The 24,444-nt window shown below is 62.7% G+C and overlaps 1 protein-coding gene across 1 annotated transcript; it reads left to right on the top strand.

Annotated features, from left to right (window-relative positions):
- Positions 1-3,230: 3,230 nt before the first annotated feature.
- KCNQ4 (potassium voltage-gated channel subfamily Q member 4) lies at positions 3,231-22,506 on the top strand. Its single transcript, XM_041720837.2, has 14 exons — positions 3,231-3,581; positions 11,745-11,835; positions 12,735-12,861; positions 13,032-13,207; positions 14,388-14,513; positions 14,608-14,718; positions 14,819-14,914; positions 15,244-15,332; positions 16,721-16,876; positions 19,542-19,762; positions 19,866-19,968; positions 20,048-20,179; positions 20,279-20,417; positions 20,498-22,506. Exons 1-14 carry the CDS (start codon positions 3,310-3,312, stop codon positions 20,714-20,716), a joined length of 2,058 nt encoding a protein of 685 aa, XP_041576771.2. The 5' UTR covers positions 3,231-3,309; the 3' UTR covers positions 20,717-22,506.
- Positions 22,507-24,444: the final 1,938 nt, after the last annotated feature.

The following is a 24,444-nucleotide window of genomic DNA, read 5'->3' on the forward strand; positions in this document are numbered from 1 at the left end:
CTGTTGAGTTCTGAGGGATCAGAGGGGCTGGGGGTGGCCAGGCTGATTATTTTAATTCCTGATTGTGTCGAATCGGGCAGGAAAAATGTGGTCATGTTCAATAAAAACCTTCTTGATCAGATGCACAAAAATAGGATTTCATGAAGGCACAGGAGCAGCTTCAGGATGGAATCTTCTCCTCGGACACAGATCTGGGCAGAGAGCCGAGTAATAATCACGGATGTGAGACTGTGTGTTTAATTAACCTCATTAGCATATACAAGATGTGGATTTTAATATTGAAATAAACCTTAATCGGGCAAAACTTATTTCTTTATTTCGGTGATAGAGGCAAAGCTTTCCCAAGGAAACCATGCGGTGCAGGTGACGCTGCCGCTGTGGGTGCAGGATGCCCGGGGGACACTGGAGAAGGGAAAACCGCTCCTGGTGAAGGCTCTGCGGTCACCGCCTCCATCCAGCGCCACCAGAGCCGCGTTCCCTCGGGGCTCAGCTCTGCTTTTCCCCGCTCTGCTCCATCTCCGCAGGACCTGGAAGGGTTTGGTTGGGACCTGTCCCAGCCCTGTCCCAGCGCTGGCGAGCCCGGGAGCTCTCGGCATCCTCACCCATCCTTCCTCCCGTTCCTCCGGGCGGTGCCGCTGGGGTCACCCCCAGCTCAGGGACAGCTGTGGGGTGCCTTTGGGGCACAGCAGCCCCCAGCCCGGAGTTCCCCATCCCGCAGGGCTCTCCCGGCCGCTGCTTTGTGCCAGGAGTTAATTGCCCTGGGATGTGGCCAAGCCTCCGGCTGGAGCAGGAGCTGCGCAGCCCTCCCCGCTCCCCGCAGCGCTGTCACCGCTGTCACCAGCGCTTCCCCCGCCACGACAATGCCACCCCTGCGACCCCCGAGGCCGCTGTCCCCAGCTCTGCCCATCCCAGTCACTCCAGTGGGGCTGCCCCGCTCACAATGCTTGGATGAATCCTCCCCTCTCCACGATGTCCCCCCAGTATCCCCCACCCCGGAGGCCAAACTGGGGCTTTGTCCCGGTCCCCGTGTCCCGCTGAGGTCCCCCAGCCCTGTCCCCAGCCCCGCAGCCCCGCAGCTGCATTCCGAGCCTGCAAAACTTACTGGAAATCCTGTGGATGCAAATCCTGGCCGCCGCTCCGTGCCAGGAACTGGAGCTGCAATCCCGAGAGGGCAGCAGGTTCCAAGCACAGGGGCCTCCCCCTCGCCATTCCCGGCCTCTGGAATTCTCTTCCAAGTCTCATCAGGGCTGGGGGATACGAGTGGCTCTGTGGGACCCCCAAAGCCGGGCAGGTGTGGGGTAAAATCAACGAATGGTGGGATGCCTTCCCAAAACCTCCAGCCATCTGAGGGATGGGTTGGTGCCATGTTGATTCAGACTGCCTGGCTCCATCCCAAAACCTCCCAGCTCCCAGATCCATGGAGATTCCCGGGGCTGGGCAGGTGATAAGGTGAGGATGGGACCTGCCCGCGGCGTGTGGTGACCCCCAGCCCCAGGAAAAACCCAATTCCCACCTGCCCCGTGAACAACCAAGTCCTTTCCAGGTCACCTCAACCCTGCCTCCTCCTCAGCGCCGAGGTTTTAATCAATGCCAGGTGAAACCTAAACCTGCAGCGAGGGGAATGTGCTGCTCCAAAGGCAGCGGGATGAAGGTCAGGGCGCTCCCCTGGACCTTCTGCCGGGGGGAAGCAATTTTTGGGGGGATACAGGAGTTAGGGATAGATGGAGGAGGGAATTTCATTTGGATTTCCAGCATTTCAGCCTCCACAGCTCTTAGCCCGTCTGCGTGGGGTTTTTGTGGCATCCTTGGAGGGGAATTGTGGCTTTAACAGCACCATTTCCTCCAAGTAAATAAAAGTGTGGATTTATTGTGTGCGATTGCCGAGACCTCCCAAATCCCGCAGTGCTCACGAGGGCCCCGCGCTGTGCCAGGATCTCTGTCTGCCACTAAATAATTCACTGCCCAAAGCCCTGAACTTCATCCCTGCTCCGGGAGAAGCCGGAGGGGTGGGGTGGGGTGGGGGCACTCGGATTCTCCGAAGGTTCGAGAGCACAGGGACCCGGCTGGAAAGAGAATTCTCAGTCCCTGTCTCGGCTCCACGCGGTGTTGGTGAGAGGTTGAGGTGGAAGGAAAAGCAAAGGGCTGAACTTGGGAAACGCTTGGAGCCCGGCTGGGGGCTGAGTCTGCGGCGGAAGGGCGGGGGTGGAATGCTCCAGCTCCTCCAGGGATGCTCCAGCTCCTCCAGGGATGCTCCAGCTCCTCCGGAGATGCTCCATCTCCTCCAAGGATGCTCCAACTCCTCCAGGGATGCTCCAACGCCTCCAGGGATGCTCTAACGCCTCCAGGGATGCTCCATCTCCTCCAGGGATGCTCCAGCTCCTCCAGGGATGCTCCAGCTCCTCCAAGGATGCTCCAGCTCCTTCAGGGATGCTCCAACGCCTCCAGAGATACTCCAGCTCCTCCAGAGATGCTCCAGCTCCTCCAGAGATGCTCCATCTCCTCCAAGGATGCTCCAGCTCCTCCAGGGATGCTTCAGCTCCTCCAGGGCTGCTCCAGCTCCTCCAGGGATGCTCCAGCTCCTCCAGGACTGCTCCAGCTCCTCCAAGAATGCTCCAGCTCCTCCAGGGATGCTCCAGCTCCTCCAGGGATGCTCCAGCTCCTCCAGGGATGCTCCAGCTCCTCCAGGGATGCTCCAGCCTCTCCAGGGATGCTCCAGCTCCTCCAAGGATGCTCCGGCTCCTCCAGGGCTGCTCCATCTCCTCCAGGGCTGCTCCAGCTCCTCCAGGGCTACTCCATCATGTGGGCTGGCGATTCCAGGGTGCTCCACAGCCTGTGTTTGGGGTGTGCGGTGGGATCCAGTCTGGGATGCAATTCGGGGTGCAGTTTAGGAGGCAGTAAGGTGTTTTGGGGTGCGGTTTGGGGTGCGGTTTGGGGTGCGGTGTAGGGCGCGCTCTGGGATGAGGCGCAGGCTGCGGATGGGGATGCGGTGCCCCAGGACGCCCCCCAGGCCTCTCCCCGTCCCCAGCAGGGTCCCGTCCCCACACCGGGGGTACCGGCAGCGCACCCAGCGCCCCGTCCCCTCCCCGCCCGGTGCCGCTTTCCCCGCCCGGCCCGTCCCGCGGAGCCCCGGGGGCGGGGGCCAGGTACGGCGGGGCGGGCCGGGCCGGCGGCGGGGGAGGGCCCGCTGGCGGCGGCGGGCAGCTAAAGGCAGGTGGCCCCGGGAGCGGCCCCGGGAGCGGCCCCGGGCTGGCTCGGGGGTCCCGCGGTGGCCGGGGCCATGCGGAGGGCGGCGGCCTGAGCGGGGCGGCCATGGCCGGGGCGGCGGCGGCGGAGGCGGCGGGCGGGGAGCGGCGGGCGGCGCTGACGGCGGTGCGGACCGAGGGCACGGGGACCACCGGCAGCGGGACCCCCGCCCCGCCGCCGCCCCCGCCCCGCCGCCGGGGGCTGCTGGCGGGGCCGCGCCCCGGGGCCGCCCCCGGTCCCGCCGGGGCCCCGCGCTGCTGCCGCCGCCGCCTCCAGAACTGCCTCTACAACGTGCTGGAGCGGCCCCGCGGTTGGGCTTTCGTCTACCACGTCTTCATGTGAGTACCGGGCACCGGGAGCGGCCGCGGACACCCGCACCCCCAGCGCTGCCCCGGTGAAGGAGCACCGGGGGTACCGGGAGTGCCGCGGGGCTCCCAGCGAGCCCCCCCGGGCTCCACCGGGAACTTTCTCCGCTGCCTTCCGAGCGGCGGACGCGTCGGTGCCGCTCCTGCCGCCGGAGCCGGTCCCGGGATCCGCCACCGGCGGGGAGCGAGTCCCGCGGCGGGTCGGTGGCGGAGGGGCCGGGGCGAGGAGCCGAGGGGTGGGACTCAATGTCGGCGTGGCCCAGAAACCCTTCCCGGTGGCACCGAGGCACCGTCCCGCTCTGCCGCTGTCCCTGGCCGGGGTCTCTGGGCGCGGGGGGACCCTCCAAGGCACGGGACGCGCGGGGGGGGACAGCCCCGGTGGAACCGGGGACCCTCCGGTGTCCCGTACCTGTGGCACTGCTGGGACAAGGCACAAGTGCCACCCCAGAGCCGCGTCTGGCTGGGATGGGGACAGCGGGGGTGATCTTGTCCCCGCTGTACCCCGAGAGCTGCGCCCACTCCCGGCTCCATCCCCTCTCCGTGGCCGGGGGATCCCACCCGCCCCTTCCCCTGCTCGGGGCTTTTCCTGAGCTCTGAGCTGCTGCTCCATCTTCCCTCGCTGGCTCTGAGCATCCCACGGCTCTTGGCAGCTCCGGGCTCGGAACAGCTTCACCCCCTCGGGCTCGCTGCCTCGGGGGAGCCGTGACAGGGATTTGGGGGGTCCCCAGCACCCCTGGAGGCTGCAGGGACAGCGGGGGCTGCATTTTGGGGGGTGTCCCAAGCCGGGACCCCGCTGGGGGCAGTGCCCGGACATCCCAGCTGCAGCCGTGGGGCAGGACGCGTTTCCCCTCTTTGCTGGCGTGTGCCAGCTGTGGGCACGGACCTTCTGGAGCCAAAATTTTGCCTCCTTGCCTCACCCCTGGAGCGGTGCCGCGGGGCTGCGTCGTTTTCTGGGGTGCGGGAGCCGGAGCTCGTTAAGAGGCAGGAAAATGGGTCTTTGCCTAAGTTAGCACATCGTGCTGGCAGCAGGGATTTGTCACTCGATGGAAGGGCACCTGAGCTCCCCAGGGAGCGGGACACAGCCCGGGGCCCATTTGGAACGACACCTCCCCCAGGCAGAATCCCCGCGTGGAAAATCCCACCCTGGGAAGCGCTTCTCCAGCAGGGCAAGGCAGCCAAAAGCCCCACCAGGGGAGACGAGCGGGATTGACACCGTCCACACCCATGGGATGTGCAAGAGACTCATCTCCCAGCTGGGATATCCATCCCTGAGCGTCCTCCACCACTCTGAGCCTGTTTCACCCCAAAAAAAACCCCACATGGGACAAGCGGCCCCATTGCAGAGCCCCCCAAGCCCCCCCAGTCCCTCCCTGCCACCCCAGCGCTCCTGGCCCGCAGCTCCCGGGCTGGGCTTTGTTCCACGAGATGTGCAGCCGCCGGCAGCAGCAGCCAAACGTCTCCAGCCTTTGCCGGGGAGGTTTTTGTTCGCTCGCCCGCTTCATTTTAGGGCTGAGGCAGCTGCAGGGCAGAGTCCTGCCAGGGACCCCCCGAATGCTGTGGGAAGACGCCGCAGTGGGTGCAAGGTGCGGACATCTGTTCTGCGAAGCCTCTCCCGTAATGTTGCTCATTTCTGGCTTCTTCCAAGCTTTTTTTTTTGTTGTTTTTTTTTTTTTTTTCCCTCCTCTCTCTCGCAGCAGATGGGAACCGCGAAGCTGTTGCAGCGGCTCCGGAGTTGTCGGGGGTGATTTGTGTGCCGCAATCCCCGGGTTTTAACAAAAGAGGAGGAAGGTGTCACCCCCTCCCCTTCCACCCCCCGGGGCACGGGAGGGGATGGAGCCCCCGGCCCGAGGTCGGGGCAGTGCTGGTGACACAAAGCGGCGCTGGTGACACAATCCCGTCCCCTGCGCTGCCTCCCCCGAGCGGGCTGGCTCCGAGACAGGGCTGGGAACTGCTAAAATGGAAATACCCGCTGAGAAGTGACGCGCTTCCCTCGCGGAGTCGCGTTTATTGACCGACTTCAGCCTCTTTCTGTCGGCGAATTGATCCCAAATCCAATCCCAGCGCCTGCTCCGGCCTCAGCGCTTTGGTGGTGCATCATTCCTGCAGCAGCTCCGGCCGGGGGGGCTGGGAGGCCTTGGAGCCACTTTTGGGGTCTGATGGATGTCCCCAAAGTCCCCCACGCTGCGGGAAGGGGGTGCTGAGGACGTGGGAGCCCCGCAGGTGGAAATTCGAGGTTCCGAGGTCTCCCCCAGCCCCTCCAGCCCCACGCTGCCCGTGCAGGGCGGCACTGGGCGGCCTCGCCCGCTCGGAATGAGAATTCCCAGCCCTGGAGCTCACGGAGCAGATCCGAGAGGGAGCCCAGGGCGTTCAGCGAGAGGTTTTAGAGCCAAGGAGGCAAAATCAGAATTTCCTTTTCCCAATCTCCTGCTCGTTAGCCGGCGGGAGGGCTCCTGGCACGGGCAGGGCTGCGTGCCCCGTGGGCGCTGCCAGGGGGTTTCTGCGCCCTGCAGCCGCTCCACGCGATTTTGGTGCCCAATTCCCATCGTGACTTATCCCTGCCCAGCCGGACCCCCCAAATTCCCCGCGGCTCCCGGGGTTCGGGGTTGGTGCCGGTGGTTATGAAACGGCTGCTGGGCGCAGCAGGAGCTCAGCTCAGCACTTCTGCCGCTCCTGGAGGAACATTTCCGTGCAGAGCTGCTCCACCTGGAGCGAACCGGGCAATTCTGAGCCAGCAGCGCCAGGAGCAGCCGCAATCCCCCGCTGGAGCAGCGTCCCCCGTGCCAGGCTGGGCCCTCTGTGCCAGGCTGAGCTCCCTGTGCCAGGCTGAGCTCCCTGTGCCAGGCTGAGCCCCCTGCCCGTCCCCTGTGCCAGACCGAGCCCCCTGTGCCAGGCTGAGCCCCCTGCCCGTCCCTTGTGCCAGGCTGAGCCCCCTGCCCGTCCCTTGTGCCAGGCTGAGCCCCCTGCCCTTCCCCTGTGCCAGGCTGAGCCCCCTGCCCTTCTCCTGTGCCTGGCTTAGCCCCCTGTGCCAGGCTGAGCCCCCTGCCCATCCCCCGTGCCAGGCTGAGCCCCCTGCCCGCTGCTGTTGGGGTTTATTTCCCATCTGGGAGAGGAATTTCCCCGGGGCAGGGCGGGCACGGACGGGAGCCTTGTCCTTGCTGTTGTGGGGACAGAGGGGTGGCAGATCCCAGCCTGGCACTGGGTGAGAGGTGCCAGGCACAGCTGCCCCTGCCCAGGGTTGGAAAATCCAGGCTGGTTTGGGATGGTGGCAGCGGGATGTGTCCCCCTCATGCCAGGGAGCGGGGTGGTGGCAGCCCGTCCCTCCCGGAGCATCCCCGTGCCCGGCTCCTGTTCCAGCCGGGTGAGGAGGGCACGGTGGGGCTGCCACCGCTGCCACCCCCCGGCCTTGTCACAGCCCTCCAGCACTGCTTGGAGAGCCGGCAAACACCTCCCTGCCACGCTGGCAGTGCCACCATGGCACTGCCCAGCCTTGCTGACACCCCGGGGCAATTCCCAGGCCTGGGGGCCGGGATGGATTCAGGAAAATCCTTCCATCCCTGCTCAGCGCTCTTCCACCTCCTGCTTGGGAAAACCTCTTCAGTTTATCTCTTCCACCTCGCTGAAGGTTTTAACTGCTGTCCCCGCGGTGTCCCCAGGGGGACTGGGGGCTGTGCCCCCCCAGCAGGGGCTGTGCCCACCTTGCCAGGGCTGAAACGGGAGCTGCTCCGGGGCGATGCCAGCGGCAGGAGCAGCCGGCACAGCATTTTCCCCTGCCCGATCCGCTGTCACCGGGGCATAAAATTAAGCGACTTCGGCGCAACATGAAACGGAGCATTGATTTTTCCTTCTGCTTTTTTTCCTTTTTCCCCTCTTCCCCCTCCCGCCAGACCCCCCAGGCCGGCGCAGGAGGTGCCAGTTTGGGTGTCCCAGTGGGGTGCAGGGGTGATGCTGGAGAGTTTTTGGTTCTTTGTCCCCCTCAGCAGCGATCCCAAACCTCCCCCCGCTCTTTGAGGTTCCACCTTTGGGGTGACTTCTCTGTGCCGCTCACATCCCTGTCCCCAAATGTCCCCGTGCCCTGCGGACCCCCGGGTGCTGGAGGAAGGTGACAACCCCCTTCCCTCTGCTGGGGTGCCTCGGAAAACACTCGGAGGCTCCTTCCCCCCCTCCAGCTCGTTCCTTGCCAGATGATCCAAGAGCAAAACTATCCCGACCGCTCCGTGTGAGCGTCTTGGCAGCGGCCGCAGGAGCCTTGTGACCCCGCGGGCACGGCGGGGCCGGGGGGTGCTGTGTGCCACGGGCATGGGGGGGTGCCAGCTGATGCCACCAGCGAGATTTTCCTCCAAAAACACCGAGATTTTAACCCCAGGGGCTCGCACCCTCCGTGGGTGTTGCCGTGGGGTGCGGGAGAGGCTCCGCGTCCCGGCTGCGCTTCCAAACTTCTCTCCCCGGGGGCTGCGGGGCTCTGGGGGCTTCACCCTCCTTCCCCGGGGTTCCTGAGAGCCTGGGGACCGGGCTCCGAGCTGTGCCGGGCTTTGCTGCCCCCCACCCCGGCCCGTGGGGAAACACTCGGAGCTTTTCTGCTCCGTGGGACGCTCCGTGCCATGGTTACAGCCACAAACAGGGCGGCTCCAGCCCGGTTATTTATATCCCCCCGCTGCAGCTCTCGCAGGGCTGCGGCCCGAGCGATGGGCATTTATGGGACGCGCTGTTTATACAGCTGCAGGCGGAGCTGGACCTGGGGAGCCCGGAGGGTGAAACACCATCCCCATCCCCGCCGGAGCCGCGCTCGGGTCCAAATCGCGAATTTCCAGCGGTGGCACAGCTGGAGGGCACGGCCCAGGCCCTGGGGTGGTGCCAGGGAAGGGATCTGTGCCAATCCCGGGGAATTTGGGAAAGCAGGACCAGGACAGCCCTGCCAGGGCCGATGTCACCCCTGTGCCAATTGCAGGGGTTTGGGAAATTGGGGACTAGGACATCCCTGATAGTGCCAGTGTCACCCCCGTGCCACCCCCGGGGAGAGGGCAAAGCAGGACCGGGACAGCCCCGCGAGGGTCGGTGGCACCCCCATGACAACCCCAGGAATTTGGGAAAGTGGGGACTGGGACATCCCTGACAGTGCCAGTGTCACCCCTGTGCCACCCCCGGGAGTTCGGGAAATTGGGGACTGGGACATCCCTGATAGTGCCAGTGTCACCCCCGTGCCACCCCCGGGGAGAGGGCAAAGCAGGACCGGGACAGCCCCACGAGGGTCGGTGGCACCCCCATGACAACCCCGGGATTTTGGGAAATTGGGGACTGGGACATCCCTGACAGTGCCAGTGTCACCCCCGTGCCACCCTGGAGTTCATTCAAAGCAGGACCAGGACAGCCCCGACAGTGCCAGTGTCACCCCCGTGCCACCCCGGGGCCCGGGGGTGAATCCCGGGAGGGCTGAGCTGTTCCATCCCCATCCCACCCCACGAGCTCCGAGGATCCCGGTCCCCCAGCCGGTCCCAGGCTGTTTTGGGGTGCAGCCCCTCTGCCCAGGGCTGTTTGGGGGGCACCGGGAGCCGAGGGGTGCCCTCCTGCCCATGCAGGGAGGCCGGATTGGCGCTGCTTCCCCTGAGCTCAGCAGCTTTCCCGGCTCGGGAGGCAGCAGATGGCAAAGCCCACCCTAATGAAGATTAATTGAGAAGATTTCGCCTTCCCCGCAGGGTTTTCATTATTTTTTTTGGGAGGTTTCGTTCCTGCCGGCTCCTCTCCCCGTGCCATGCGCTGGGAATGGGGGGGACCCCGCGGGGAGGGGGATGGAGACGGGGATTTATTCGGGAGAGCTGAAACAGCGATGGGGAAGCCCTGAGGCTCCTCTCCCCCTCTCTCTGCCCCCTCCCCATTCCCCTGCCAGCATTCCTGCCTTTTCCAGCCCCTCTTGGAGGGTGGGAATCGCAGCGAGCTGGGATGGGAGCCTGGCACTGCCGCTCCCCAGCGGGGTTTGATGGAGGGCTGAGGGTGTAAAACCCCCCCTGGGAGCTTGGTGGAGCTTGGAGAGCAGAATTCCTGCCCGGGAGGGATGGGGGATGCTGGTTCCCGGCTCCTTTCGCTTCCTTCAGCCATCTGACCCTTCCCTAAGCCGCTTAAGCGCCGCGGGAGCGGGACGGGGAGTTTGCCCAGGCTTTAGGAGTTAATTCCTAGCAGGTGATGCCTTCCTAGAAAATTCCTTTCCTTTCCCGTGGGGCCTCTCACTCCTGTATCCTTCCCCAAATCCGCCTGCGAGGTTTCCCCACCCATCACGGGGGTGCTCCGGAGTCGGGGCCACCCGCAGCAAAGCCCCCGCGTGTCCCGAGCCACGGGGGACCCCCTCCCTGGGAGGTGAGGGGCACAAATCTTTGCAGGTGGGGAGATTTCTGCCTTCTCCTCTTGCTTTGGGCTCCGTGTAATCGCCTGGGAAATCTCGCTTTGGGAAATCTTTTATTGCTGATGATGCGCCAAGCTCCGAGCTCTGCGCTGGGCCGGGGTTTGCTCCTCAGGGGTGCCGCTGTTCCCTGCGGGGTTCACCCCAGAATTGCTGCGCTGGAGGAAAAAAAAAAACAAAAAAAAACCCCAAAAAAACCCACACCAAAAAAAAAAACCACAAAAAAAAAAAGCCAAAAAAACCCAAAACAACAACAAAAAACAAACAAACAAAAAAACCCACCAAAAAAACCCAAAAGAAACCCCACAAAAAACCACGAAAACCCCCAAAAAACCCCAAAAAACCCCCCAAAAACAAAAAAACCACCCCCAATTAATAATTCAGAAGGAGAAGGAGCCGGCTCCAACCTTCTGCCTCGCGGGTGGGGAGTGCCCGGGAGAGCAGCGAGGACAGGCTGGTGACACGGCTGTGACACCCCTGTCCCCTTCTGGCTCCGGCTCTCCCTCCTCCCTGCTCTGCATCAGCCCTTCTCCCATTCCCAAGGAATTTTTGTGCTGTCGGTCCCACCTCCAGCAGCGTTTTTTGGGGGAAAAGGAGCCAGGTGTCCCCTTTAGGACGTGCCACCCTCGTGCCCCTCATGCCAGGGCTGGGTTTGAAAGCCCCCAGCCCCACATGGGGCTGTGGGGTCGGTGGGGAGGGGTCCTGGGTGGTCCCACCGAGGGACAGAGCATCGGTCCCTCTCTGCTGTGTCCCAGTGTCACTGGGACAACTGGGACAGCTGGGACAGGAGCCACCCCTCTGATGGCCCAGGCAGCAGTTCTGCCCGAAAATCCCACATCAAAAAGAGATGGGAACGTCCTCCTGAGCGGGGGCTGAGCCCCCCACAGATTTCCCCTCCATTAAATGGAGATTTCGCCTTCCCCACCGGGGTTTCATCATTGTTTTGGGGTTTTGGGGAGGTTTCCTTCACCCCTGATGGCCCCTGGGCATTGCCACCATGAGAACACAGCGCTGGGGGTGAGATGGGTGCCACCAGCTCCAGGACAAGGTGCCAGGGCCACCAGGGCTCAGCCAGGCCGTGCCAGTGCCACCCAGCGTGGCACGGCCAGAGCCCCCCGGTGCCATCCCGGAGCAGCGAGTGGCACTTTCTCGCCGTCACGTGGGCCGGTGGCACAAACCCTCCTCTTTCCTTTTTTAGAATCGCTGGATCAGGGGAAAAAAAATGTATTTTTGGAGGTTTCATTTGCTTCAGCTTCAGAGTCGACTTTCTTTTTTTTTTCTTTTCTTTTTTTTTCTTAATTCCCCTCCTTATTTTAAATGGGCCAAAGCCCCTCATGCCTGAGCCCAGCGCTCGGGGAGGAGCAGCCTCAGAGCAGTTCTTGGCCACTTTCCCGCTCGGTTGACACTTCCCAGGTGTTGCTGGCATGTCCCCACGGTGGCAGTGATGCTGGGGACAGTCCTGAGGAGCTCTGGTCCCCTCCCTGCAGCACCAGAACCCTCCACGGTGCAGGACCCCCTGTGTCCTTCCCTGTTTAATTAACACGCTGCAGGGCTGCGGCAGAGCTGGCACCGAGCCCTGGCGGCTCCTGGGCTCCCCAAAGGCTCCATGCCACCATCTAGAGGCAAAACGTGTCCCCAGTGGCTCTGTCACCATCTTGACAGGGGGTTCGGGCTGTGAGAGGGGGTGGCACTGTGGGCTGGGGTCCCCTGGCTGTCCCTGTGCCCACACTGACATTTTGTCCTTCCAGATTCCTCCTTGTCTTCAGCTGCCTGGTGCTGTCGGTCTTCTCCACCATCCAGGAGCACCAGAAATTGGCCAACGAGTGCCTCTTCATCCTGGTGAGTGACGCAGGAGCGACGCTGGGATTTCCTCTCCCCACTTTTCATCCTGGAAGAATCGGGCGAGAGCGCGGGCAGAGCCCCTGTGACCTCACCACTGATGGTCCGGTGGCACCTCGGGGGTGGCTCTGGGTGCCACCGCGGCTCGTGGTGGCCCGTCCCACCATTGTGCACCAACCGCTGGAAAAGGCAGGGCACGAGGGGCTAAAAAAGGCAACTTTCCCCCAAACTGTCAGGAAGAGCTGACGCAGGGACTTCTCCCGAGTGACGGAGACTAAATTGGGAAGGTCCTTGTGACTTTTCCTGCGAGTAAGCAGAACGGGGGCTTGTTTGTGCGAGAGGCAGGAGGACAATGCTGACAGCGGAGGAAAAGGACCCAGCTCGGGGCGAGGAGAGCGGCGATTCCCCCACGGCCCCGACGGTTCTGGTGGTCTCGGTGGGGCTGCCCCGCGCCGCACTCAGCCCGATTCACTTTGCCCCCCTCAAATCTGAGCCCCTCCGCTCTCCCTATAGTAAAAAATGTAGTGAACTCCAGATCTGAGTAGGAATGATCAGAAGGCTGAAGGATAGCTTTATTAAAACTATACTATATCACATTAATATACCTAATTAAAGAGATGCTGTACTATTCTACATCCTTCTTACTTACCTACCTACAAACTTGTGACTCTCTGCTGAGAGTCCAACCCAGCTGGATCCATTGGTCACTGACCCCAAACAACCTTCACCAGAATCCAACCCAGCCACCACTGCAGGTGAACAATCTCCACACCACATTGCACATGGGGAGAGCGAAGGAGCAGAGACAAAGATTGTTTTCTCTTCTCCTGAGGGACAGAATTCTGTCTGTCTGTCCAGAGAATGTGAATGTCACATTTTCCCCTCTTTTCCCCCCTCAGGAATTCGTGATGATCGTGGTGTTCGGCATGGAGTACATCATCCGCGTGTGGGCCGCCGGCTGCTGCTGCCGCTACCGCGGTTGGCGCGGCCGCTTCCGCTTCGCCAGGAAACCCTTCTGCGTGATCGGTACGGGCTGGCACCCGCATCTCTGTCTCTTGCAGGTTTAAAAATAGCTCGTAAAATAGTTGATAATTGTCAGGCCTACACTGTTAGTTCGACTGTAGTCAAAGGGGTTAAAAGTGTTGTTATAAGAAATACTGCACCTTGTTGGAATCTGAGCCTCTCTGTCCCCTCAGATTTCATCGTCTTCATCGCCTCGGTGGCCGTCATCGCCGCGGGCACTCAGGGCAACATCTTCGCCACGTCGGCGCTGCGCAGCATGCGCTTCCTGCAGATCCTGCGCATGGTGCGCATGGACCGCCGCGGCGGCACCTGGAAGCTGCTGGGCTCCGTCGTCTACGCCCACAGCAAGGTGAGGAAAATCCCCCAGCGACGTTTCTCTCCTCTCTCAGCCCCTAAACAACCAAAGCTCACCCTAGGTCAGGGTGGCTCCGTGTGGTGGAAAAATCCCTCCTCCAAGCCGTGCTTCCAAAGAAAGGCTCAGCAGTCTCTGTTGTTGGGTCTCAAGGCAGTTTATTGCAAGTTATCTAAAAGATTTTCTTCTGGGGCTGCTGTGGTTTGCTCACAGCTCAGGCAGAGGCACACACACACCCTGACATCCTCTCTGACTCCCGACTGCTTCTTCTCTCTCCCCCTGCCCAGGGCTGCTGCTGTCTTTTATATGGTACATTACGTGTTACATGGGTACAGTTTTTCCCCAATGCCTATTACCTATATTAAATGGTGCTTTTCTATCTTTTATATGGTACATTATGTGTTACATGGGTACAGTTTTTCCCCAATGCCCATTACCTATATTAAATGGTGCTTTTCTACTCTAAACCAACCTGTGAGTGCCAACATCACCAGGAACATGGAGGTGAGGAAGGAGAAAGAGGGAGGACAGGGCAGGCCCAAATCCCTCCATCTTAAAACTTCTGACCGCCATGTACAAAACTAAACCCCCCTGTATAGGACTCAAAAATTCTTCCCTTTACTTTGTGACTACTTCTACTCTAATATCTAAAGTTTTGTGACTTCTTGTTCTTCCTGCAAGGTTGGTAAATCGTTCCATGGCTCAAACCCAAAATCACAGCTGTTTCCAGCTGCCTGCCAGGGTCTCAAGTGCTTCTGACCTGGGCCTGGAACCTCCAAAAATGTCTGAGGGACATTTTGAGTTCCGACACTAAATTATGAGGCTAGCCCAGAGATACGAGGCCTTGAGGGGAGGAGCATCAGGAGATGGGCACAGATTCCAAAAGAGGCTCTCACTCCGATGTGGTTGTCCAGCTCTTTATTCCATGGTCTGAGGGGAAGAGTGGGGGAAAAGAGAGCGAACAGGAAATGTCAGGGGTTTATCCAGGCTCTGGACAGGGAGGGCTTCTCTGGCTCTCCACCAACCCTGTCAGGGCAGGAAGGAGGAGACCAGGCTTATGTTGATCGGAGTCACAGGGGTCTGGGGAATGGGGGGAAAACATGGCCTGAGGGCAATGTAACAACCCAGGGGCATCCCCTGAGCTGGGGCATCGCCTCTGAGCCGCCGTGCCCCGCAGGAGCTGATCACCGCCTGGTACATCGGCTTCCTGGTGCTCATCTTCGCCTCCTTCCTCGTCTACCTGGCCGAGAAGGACGCCAACGTCCAGTTCGCCACCTACGCCGATTCCCTCTGGTGGGGCACGGTAAGCTCGGCCTCCGCAGCCCCCCAGCCCCGGGAGGGGAGCAGGAGGGTGGGGGAGCGCCCTGCAGGCCCCCCGCTGCTGTGCCCCCCGGCAGGTGACCCTGACCACCATCGGCTACGGGGACAAAGCGCCGCAGACGTGGCTGGGCCGGATGCTGGCGGCCGGCTTCGCCCTGCTCGGCATCTCCTTCTTCGCCCTGCCCGCCGTGAGTAGGGCCGGGAGAGGGTCCCCTCTGCAAAAACAGCGGGGGAATGGGCGCGGCCCCCCGTGTGTGGCACCCACGGCCTGTCCCCTCCTGTCCCCAGGGGATCCTGGGCTCCGGCTTCGCGCTCAAAGTGCAGGAGCAGCATCGGCAGAAGCACTTTGAGAAGAGGCGGACCCCGGCGGCCAACCTGATCCAGGTGAGGCAGGGTTGGCGTGTCCCACCCCTCCCCTTTCCCCTTCCCTTCCCCTTCCCTTCCCTTCCCTTCCCTTCCCTTCCCTTCCCTTCCCTTCCCTTCCCTTCCCTTCCCTTCCCTTCCCTTCCCTTCCCTTCCCGGGAATGCTCCGCTGTCCCTCCCTTCTGCCCCACCGAACTCCCGGCTCTGCATCCAGCACTGCGATCCCGCGGCTCGGTCGCTGCCACCCGCGGGGGCGCGGATGGATGGAGGGGTCCAGGATGGATGGAGGGGTCCGGGAGGGTTCTCCCATCCCGATGGATCCCGATTCCCGGGAATCTCGCTCCCCGCAGGCCGCCTGGCGCCTGTACTCCACGGATGTCAGCCGGGTGTACCTGACGGCGACCTGGTGTTACTACGACAGCCTCCTGCCCGCCTTCAGGTAGGCGGGAGGGGGCGAGGGCTGGGCGGGGGTCCCGGGGGGGATGGACAGCCTGGGAAACCGGGAGGGACCTCCTGGAACCCCCAGGAGCTCGGTGGGGTCGAGTGGCACCGACACCTTCCTGTCACTGTCGAGGCAGGACGGGAATGAGAAGACTGACTCAGAAGGTTGCTGAGAGTAAAACTCTGGTTTATTCAAAATGCACTGCTCTTTTATACAGAGCTTCGTGAGGACCAATGGAAAAAAGAAAATGAGAGCAAAACTCTGGTTTATTCAAAATCCATCGCTCTTTTATACAGAGCTCTGTGAGGACCAACTCCATTGGTGCTGAAGTGAAAACCACTCACAGCGTTGGTGTACAGTGCTTGACACACACTGATAGAACTTAACTGTAAACAATGTGAGCAACAAGAGAGATAAAGAATTATTTACATTCTTCTCCAGCTCTTTCCCAGGCTTTTGCCTGGCTAGAAACTCTCAGTTTCTCCCTTTGACTCTGAGACCCACACCTTCCCAAGATGGGAGTCTGCTGAAGGAGCCTCCTTCATCCTCGTCATCCTCACAGCGCCCATCCCATCCCATCTCACCCCATCCAAAGCCTTCCTCCAGCAGCTCAGGGAACGGGGCGGCACCTCGGGGACCCCAGGGCTGCGGTGGTGGAGCTGCAGCAGGACAGGAGCTGGTTCCAGGTGTGGACCCAGTGGGAGCCCCGTGTCCCGCTCCTGCAGCGTGGCCCTCCCGTGATCCCGGGGATTTTGCCACAAAGGCTTCCCAAAGGTTTTCCAGACCTCTTTTCCAGATCCCGAGGGTTTGTCACATCCCCGTGAGCATCCCTGCCCTGCTCTGGCCGTGTGACAAATTCATCCTTCTGTCCCACTCTTAATTTTTCCAAAGGCAGAATTTTCAACAGCCACAGCTCCGAGTCTTCCCGAGCATCACCCCAAATCCTGGGCATCTCTGGGGGCTCTGCTGCCCCTCCTGCTGTGCCAGGAGCTGTTTTCCCTGCAGTGGAATTCCCACAGAGCCAGATTCCATCCCTGCTGGCTCTGAGCTTTCCCCTTCTGCCCGGAGCCCAGGATCTGATGGTGACAGGTCCCCATGTCCCCACCCTGTCCCAGGTTTGTCCTTGCCTCATCCATCCCCCTCAGCACGTCCAACCCTTCCTTCTGTGGAATCCTATCCCAGACCCTTCCCCAGCCCCATCACCCCCAATTAAGAAATGTTTTTTTGAACAAAAATGCTGAATTTTTGTTTTGTTTTGTTTTGCTCTGGTTTTGCTTTGGTTCGCGCTCAGGAGGACCCAGCGCTGCTCAGCCTGGCTTTGCTGGTTTTGTTTGCTTTGGAAATTTTAATTTCTCCCCCTTTTTTTTATTTCACCCCGACCTCAGAGAGCTGGTCCTTATGTTTGAGCATTTGCACCGGGTTGGCAACGGAGGATTTAGGAATTCAGAGGTGAAAAAATGGCCTGACAGATCCCCACCGCCCTATCACTCCTTCACCCCTGCCCAGAAAAGCTTCAGCCTGGCCGGGTGCTCAGGGGAAAGGTAGGAGGGGACAGCCCCCGTGTTCTCCCTCCTCTCTGCTCTGTCCCCTCTGCTCCTCTGAGATGTCACTGTCACTGCCACACCACACCTCGAGGTGCCACCACCCCAAACTGGCGCTGCTCCTCCTGGTGCTGGGCATCCCTCCTGCTCCCGGTGCTGCTCCCAGCTCCAGAAGGGGCAGATTCCATCCTGAGGGACACCCTGGGGCTGTTGAACCTTCCTGAGGTCACCTCGCTGCCCTCTTTGCGTGGCTGTCACCCCGCGATGTGGCACAGGGTAACCCAGAGTGGCAGGAAACACCTTGGCACGGGCAGTGGTGCCATCCTGGTGGGATGGAGCCACGGGGCAGCGTTCCAGACCCCTGGAAAGAGCAAATCCCAGAGCCCCAGAAAGAGCAAATCCCAGAGCCCGGGAAAAAGCAAATCCCAGACCCCCGGAAAAAGCAAATCCCAGAGCCCGGGGCTGGGAAGGGCTCCGGTGCCCATGAGGAGAGAAGGGAGGGCTTGAGGCTGCCCTGCAGCAGGTGGCAGCTGCTCTGCACCGTGTCCCTTGTCCCCTCTGCCTGAAGAGGAGATCCCGGCGTGCCACCAAGGCTGGTCACCCCTGCCAGGACATCGGGCCGGCGCCAGGGTTAGGTGTGGGGAGGCCTCGTGCCTCAGTTTCCCCCGTGCCACATCGGCAGGGCTGAGGCTGCGGGTGTGGGGCTGAGCGGGACCTGCTCCCCCAGGTGAGTTCGGGGTTTGGGGGGCTCCTCCCTGGGCTCTGTGACCAGCCAGGAACTGGCAGGGGAAGGATGGAACCCCCACCACCACCCCACATCGGGGGCCTGAACCCTCCCATCTCCCCCGCCAGCACCATCTCTCATAACATCTCATCTTCTCTCTCTCCTCCCCTCTCCCGCTCACCTTCCTCCTCCTCCTCCTCCTCCTCCTCCTCCTCCTCCTCCTCCTCCTCCTCCTCCTCCTCCTCCTCTCCATCCTTCCACCCTCCCAAACCCGCCGTGCCCCCTCTGTGCCCCCAAGCTGGAGCGAGGAGGACGCGCAGCCCCACAGGTGTTTACGCCTCAGGTAACGCTCACCCCCGGCCGAGCCCGGCAGGGTTGGCGGGGCCACCAGGGTCCCTCTGCTCGGCGGCTGTCCCCAAATCCTCCTGGCAGAGCCGAAAAGCGCCCAGGTGTTTATGCAGGACCCGCAGGACCCGCGGCGCTGCGGGGACGGGGGCGCGGTGCCCGGGCCCCGCTCCGCTCACCGCCGCTGATTCTCTTCTCTCCTGTGTCTCTGCCCTGCCCCTCCAGCCCCATCTTTAGTGGCAAGAGGAGGTTCTTGCAGACCTCGTGGGGCACGTGGAGACGGAGGTACCGAGTCCTGCCCGCCCCGGGAGCCCCGGGATGCACGGATGCGCTCCCTGCCTGCGTGCCTGCGGCATGGACGGGGCTGGGAACCGAGGCACGGCGGGTGGAGGCTGAATTTGGGGTGCCCCCGCAAGGCAGGGAGGCTGTGCATGGTCTGGGCTGAGCTGGCTGTCCCTTGCTGCCTCAGTTTCCCCGTTGCAACGTGGATGAGAACGGGCTGGTGGCAACATCTCCGGCACGTGGATAAATCCCATAAATCCCATAAATCCCAAAAATCCCATAAATCCCATAAATCCCGGCTGGGTGCTGCAGCCGGATTCCCGGGACACAGCCCTTCCCAGCCTGGGAATGTGTGGGATGTGTGGCAACCACCCTGTGTGGCCAGCACAGGCCACCCCGTGCCCTGCTAGGACCTTGCCTGTATCCCTGCCTGTATCCCTGCCTGTATCCCTGCCTGTATCCCTGCCAGGACCTTGCCTGTATCCCTGCCTGTATCCCTGCCTATATCCCTGCCAGGACCCTGCCAGGACCTTGCCTGTATCCCTGCTTATATCCCTGCCTGTATCCCTGCCTGTATCCCTGCCAGGACCCTGCCAGGACCTTGCCTGTATCCCTGCCTGTATCCCTGCCTGTATCCCTGCCAGGACCCTGCCAGGACCCTGCCTGCATCCCTGCCTTGCCCTGCCTGAGGAAATCCAGGAATGTCACCTGGGTTTCGTGGATCCTGTCCTGCAGCGGGTGTGGGATTCACTCCGGGTCCTCCCCGGCTTTGGGGTGTTCCCCATGTGTCCCCTTGAGCTGCGTTTGGGGTCTCTCATCATGCAAAACACGGGGTTTTTTGAGTAGGTCCTGCATAAACAACGCCTGGTGTTTCCCCCCTACCCAAAATTGCAGCTGGATTTGGGAGCAGAACTCGCGGTAGGGCAGGAGCAGAGCCTGGATTGAGGAGGAGGAGGAGGATGAAGCAGTTTGGCCGGGTTTGGACAGGGTTGGAGCAGGAGCAAAGCTCAGTGGTGGCCCCTGCTGCCACGCCTGTCTGTCCCCTCTCTCCCTGCCTGTCACCTCCTTTCTCTGCTCTTGGGACTAAAAAATAAATGGATTTAAAGGAGCAGCCCCAGCGCTGGCCCTGCAGGAACCGCCTGCTCGTGGCCTGGCTCCTGCCCATCACCTGCCCGGGGGCTCTCTGTGAGCTCAGCACGGCCACCCCCACTTTAAACAGGGGCCTGTCCCTGTCCCTGTCCCTGTCCCTGTCCCATCCCTGTCCCTGTCCCTGTCCCCACGGCCGTGACACGCCCTCCCGCTGTCCCCACGCAGCACCAAGATGGGCATCAAGGAGCGGATGCGGCTGAGCAGCTCTCAGCGCCAGGGCAGCCGCGGCCGGCAGCAGCACCTGGGGCCACCCCTGCACCGCTCCCCCAGCCCCGAGGACGTGGCCGAGGCCACCAGCCCCACCAAGGTGCAGAAAAGCTGGAGCTTCAACGACCGCACCCGATTCCGAGCGTCCCTCCGGCTCAAGCCGCGCACCCCGGCTGAGGGTGAGCCCCTGGCTGGGGGAGAGGCTGGGGGACACTTTTGGGGGGCTGCAGGGTTGGGGACAATCCTCGGGGTGTGCCGTCCACCCGCTCTTGGAACCCACAGGCGACTGCCCGCCGGAGGACAGCGGCGAGGAGAGGAGCTCCCCATGCGACCTGACCTTTGAGGACATCATGCCGGCGGTGAAGACCCTCATCCGGGCGGTCAGGTGAGACTGTCCCCTCCCGTGTCCCCTGAGCTCCCACCCTGGCACCCCGTTCCTGCCTCCAGCCCGGCTGTCCCTGCAGGATCCTGAAGTTCCTGGTGGCCAAGAGGAAGTTCAAGGAGACCTTGCGTCCCTACGACGTCAAGGATGTCATCGAGCAGTACTCGGCTGGACACCTGGACATGCTGGGCAGAATCAAGAGCCTGCAGACGCGGTGAGGTGTCCTGCGGGTGACCCGGGGGTTGTCCCCCATTCCCTGGTGGGCTGCAGGGCCTTTGGGATTGATGGATGTTCTCTGCTTGACGTGGAGCAGCGTGGAGCAGATCGTGGGCAGGGATCGGGCGCTGCCCGCGGACAAGAAGGTTCGGGAGAAGGGGGAGAAGCCGGTGCTGGAGGCGGAGCTGGTGGACGAGCTCAGCATGATGGGGCGCGTGGTCAAAGTGGAGCGGCAGGTCAGGAGGGGACACCGGGGCAATGTCCCCATCCCTTCGGGGCCGAGCCGAGCCCCTGCCCACCCTGCGGCCCTTTGCAGGTGCAATCCATCGAGCACAAGCTGGACCTGCTGCTCGGCCTCTACTCGCGCTGCCTCCGCAAGGGCTCGGCCAACTCCTTGGTGCTGGCCGCAGTGCGGGTGCCACCCGGCGAGCCCGATGTCACCTCCGACTACCAGAGCCCCGTGGAGCACGAGGACATCTCCACGTCCGCCCAGAGCCTCAGCATGTCCCGCTCGGCCAGCGCCAACATGGACTGAGCGGTGGGCAGCGGGATGGGCCCTGCCCGCCCGGCACGGGGCACCGGCAGCGGTGTGGCGTTGTCCCCTCGCTGTCCCCTCCCTGCCCCTCGCCGTGTTACTTGAACCGAGTCTTCCTGTGTGGGGACACGGCTGCAGCGGGGCGCCCGTGGCACTGGGGCATGGCCAGCTCACACTCGTGGGGTGCTCCGGGGATGTTCCTGGGATGTTCCTGGGATGTTCCTGGGGATGTTCCTGGGATGTTCCTGGGGATGTTCCTGGGATGTTCCTGGGATGTTCCTGGGGATGTTCCTGGGGTGTTCCTGAGGTGTTCCTGAGGTGTTCCTGGGATGTTCCTGGGGATGTTCCTGGGATGTTCCTGGGAATGTTCCTGGGGATGTTCCTGGGATGTTCCTGGGGTGCTCCTGGGATGTTCCTGGGATGTTCCTGGGGATGTTCCTGGGATGTTCCTGGGGTGCTCCTGGGAAGTTCCTGGGGATGTTCCTGGGGTGTTCCTGGGAAGTTCCTGGGGATGTTCCTGGGGTGTTCCTGGCAAGTTCCTGAGAATGTTTCTGGGATGCTCCTGGAATATTCCTGGGACCTGGGGCACTCCTGGGATGTTCCTGGGATGCTCCTGGGGATGCTCCTGGCTTCCTGCAGGATGGCACCCCTCATCTCTGGGCTCCTGGGTGCTCCCCAGCTGTGGTGGGGATGCTCTGGGCTGGCCCCATACCCTGGGGATTGGTTTGAACCCCAGCCCCAGCCCTCAGGACAGGTCCTGCCTGGTCCCCCAGAGCTGCGCTGGGGCCACCACCAGCTATGCAAGGTCCCATCTCCCTCTTGCTGCCAGTGCAGGGGTGTGGGGGCACGACCCAGGGTGGCTTTACCCGCGTCATTGGGGTCCCCAGTGTGGGGAGCAAGGGGCTGCCCCCCTGCCCAGGCTGCACCTCTCCAGAAGCACAGCAGAGCCTTCTGCCTGCCCGTGCATGCTCCCAGGGCAATATATATATAGAAGATATATATATATATATTTATGCAATAATGTCTTAATATGCAACACCCCGGGAAGAGCAACCCGAGGGGCCATAGGCAATAAGCAACCCCCTGCCAGCTCCCGGGGCTGGGCTGTGCTGCCAGGGGGTGGCCCTGGAGCCAAGGAGCTGAGCAGGGGCTGTGGGGACAGGCGCTGTCCCCAAGGAGCGTCCCCCCCACCCCCGTGTCCTGCGGTGCTCACTTTGTCCCTGTCCCTGTCCCCTCTGCGGTCCGGGCAGCACGGGCCGGGCCTGGAGGAGGCCAGCTTGGTGGGGACAGGGCGGTGTCCTTGCATGTCACCTCCAGCTCCCGCGCTGCCCCAACCTCCCAGTCCGGCTGTGCCAAGGTGCCAGGCTGGGCTGGCAGCCGAACCTCCAGCGGGGCTCGGTGTCACCCCGCAGTGCCGGGGCTGCCCTGGGCTGCTCCCACCGCTCCCCCTCTGTCCCTCTCTGCCTTTGGGATTCGCACCCTCCTCCTCCTCCTCCCGTTCTGCCCCGGCCACTGGGGACTCCCGGCCCCGCTCGTCCCCTCGCCCCGTTCGTGCCAGGGCTGCCCACCCCGCTCCTGCCCCTGCTGCCCCACTGCTGCCACCCCAGGGGACAGCTCTGGCCGTGGGGCGAGGTGCATGCGACAGCTTTGCCCGCAGCCGCACGCAGGAATTAACCCTTAGAACCCCGCTGCCGGGGCTGGCTGGTCCCCGCAGAGCCCCGAGCCAGCGGTAGTTACCTCACTTGATTAACTTAATTAACTTATTTGTTTCATTAAAATTTGGAGTAGAGGCTGCCCCGCCTGCTGCTGTCTGTCTCACGGTGCTCCCGAGAGGTGGCACTCCAGCCTTGTCACCGAGCCGCGGCCAGGGGACAGCAACGTCCGCCCGGGGGACACAAATGTCCGGCAGGGGACACAATTGTCCAGCAGGGGACACAAATGTCTGGCAGGGGACACAAATGTCCACCAGGGGACACAATTGTCCATCAGGGGACACAAATGTCCGGCAGGGGACACAAATGCCCCTCAGGGGACACAAATGTCCGGCAGGGGACACAATTGTCCGGCAGGGGACACAAATGCCCCTCAGGGGACACAAATGTCCGGCAGGGGACACAATTGTCCGGCAGGGGACACAAATGTCCAGCAGGGGACACAATTGTCCGGCAGGGGACACAAATGTCCAGCAGGGGACACAAATGTCCAGCAGGGGACAGAATTGTCCGGCAGGGGACACAATTGTCCAGCAGGGGAGGGGACACAAATGTCCAGCAGGGGACACAAGTGTCCGGACGCCTCCCTGACCCCCTGAGCTGCAGAAACGCCCCGAGATGGGGTTGGGGGTGCAGCCCCAGCTCGTTCTCCCTGCCCAGCTCCATCCTGTGCCCGGGGGTGCGGGGCTGTTGGCACTGCAGAAAGACCCGGCGCTGCTTTTTTGTCACCTTACAGGGAGGAATCGCTGCCCCGGCAAGGGCTGTGCCCCACCTGCCTATTTGGGGTGTCCCCAAGGTCATGCCGGGGAGGTGAGGGTGGAGCCGCTTCCCCAGGAGCCCCAAAAGCCTGGAGGGACAGCAAAGTTTCACCCCGTGGCTGAGGTGGCAGCCCTGGGGACAGCAGGTCCCGCGGGGTCGGGGGCTGGGGCGGCCCCTCCCGTGCCGCGGGGCCGGGAGGAAGCCGGGGCTGGCCGCGGCTCGGTCCTGCCTTTCCTGGCTGCTCCTGCCAAGAAACTCGCTCCGGGATCGCCTCGGAGCCAAACCCTGCGGGGGCAGCACCTCCGTGCCCCGCTCCGAGATGGGGGGCTCGGGGGGGCTCCAGCAGCCCGGTTCCGCGCAGTGCCCCACGCGTGGGCTGCTGTCGCTGTGGGGATGGCTTTGGGGGGCACTGCACCGGCCCCTCGCGGTGTTCCCGGAGGGGTGGGCGGCTGTCCCGAGTGGGTTGGGGGGGGTCCATCCCTGCAGTGTGGGCGGTGGGCTCGGCAGAGCCCGCGTGGGTTCGTGGGGCATCCAGCGCCAACCCAGTGGGGTGTGGGGGGGTCTTCCCGTGGTTCTGAGCACCGGGGACGGGGTCCTGGCGGCTCGTCCCTCCCTCGGCACGGTGGCACAGGCAGGGCAGGGGTGTGTGCCAACCCTCGGCTCTGCCTCCCGCCTCCCACGGGCACAAGGTGCCCTGGCAGGACTTTGTCCCCATCCAGCGTGGCTGCCCCACGTGTGCCGAGGCTGCCACTCCCCGCAGAGGCGACACGCGCGGGGGGGAGACGCTGGCGTCAGAGTGCCACCGAGGGAGCGGTGACCCGGCAGGGCCAGCTGGGCAGAAACTGGGTGAGGGGATGCTCCAAACACTTGGACCGACGCCGCCGCCGCCTCCGCGCAGCGCCACTTATCAGCTGGCATGGGGACAGGGCTGTTACGGGAACCGTCAGCTGCTCCTTCAGCACCCCACGGTGTCCTCTGAGCTGTCCGGGAGCTGGCGGGGACACAAGGACACAGAGCGGTGGCCGGGGATGTCCTTTGTGCGAGTGGTTTGCTTTGTTCTCTGGGGGTCTTGGGGGCAATTCGTGACTCACTGTGGATTCCTGCGTGTCCAGTCATGCTGGAGACAGCCGGACTCTGGGCTGGACCCAGTTCCTTCCTGCCGAGCTCCGGCTCCGCGCTGCCCAAGGACGCGCTGACAGGAAAAGGCCCTTCCAAGAGCGCTTGGAAAAGGGGCTCCCTGCCGAGGGGGCTCCGCAG

Source organism: Taeniopygia guttata, chromosome 23 (assembly GCF_048771995.1).
Source record: "Taeniopygia guttata chromosome 23, bTaeGut7.mat, whole genome shotgun sequence".
Classification (NCBI taxonomy): domain Eukaryota; kingdom Metazoa; phylum Chordata; class Aves; order Passeriformes; family Estrildidae; genus Taeniopygia; species Taeniopygia guttata.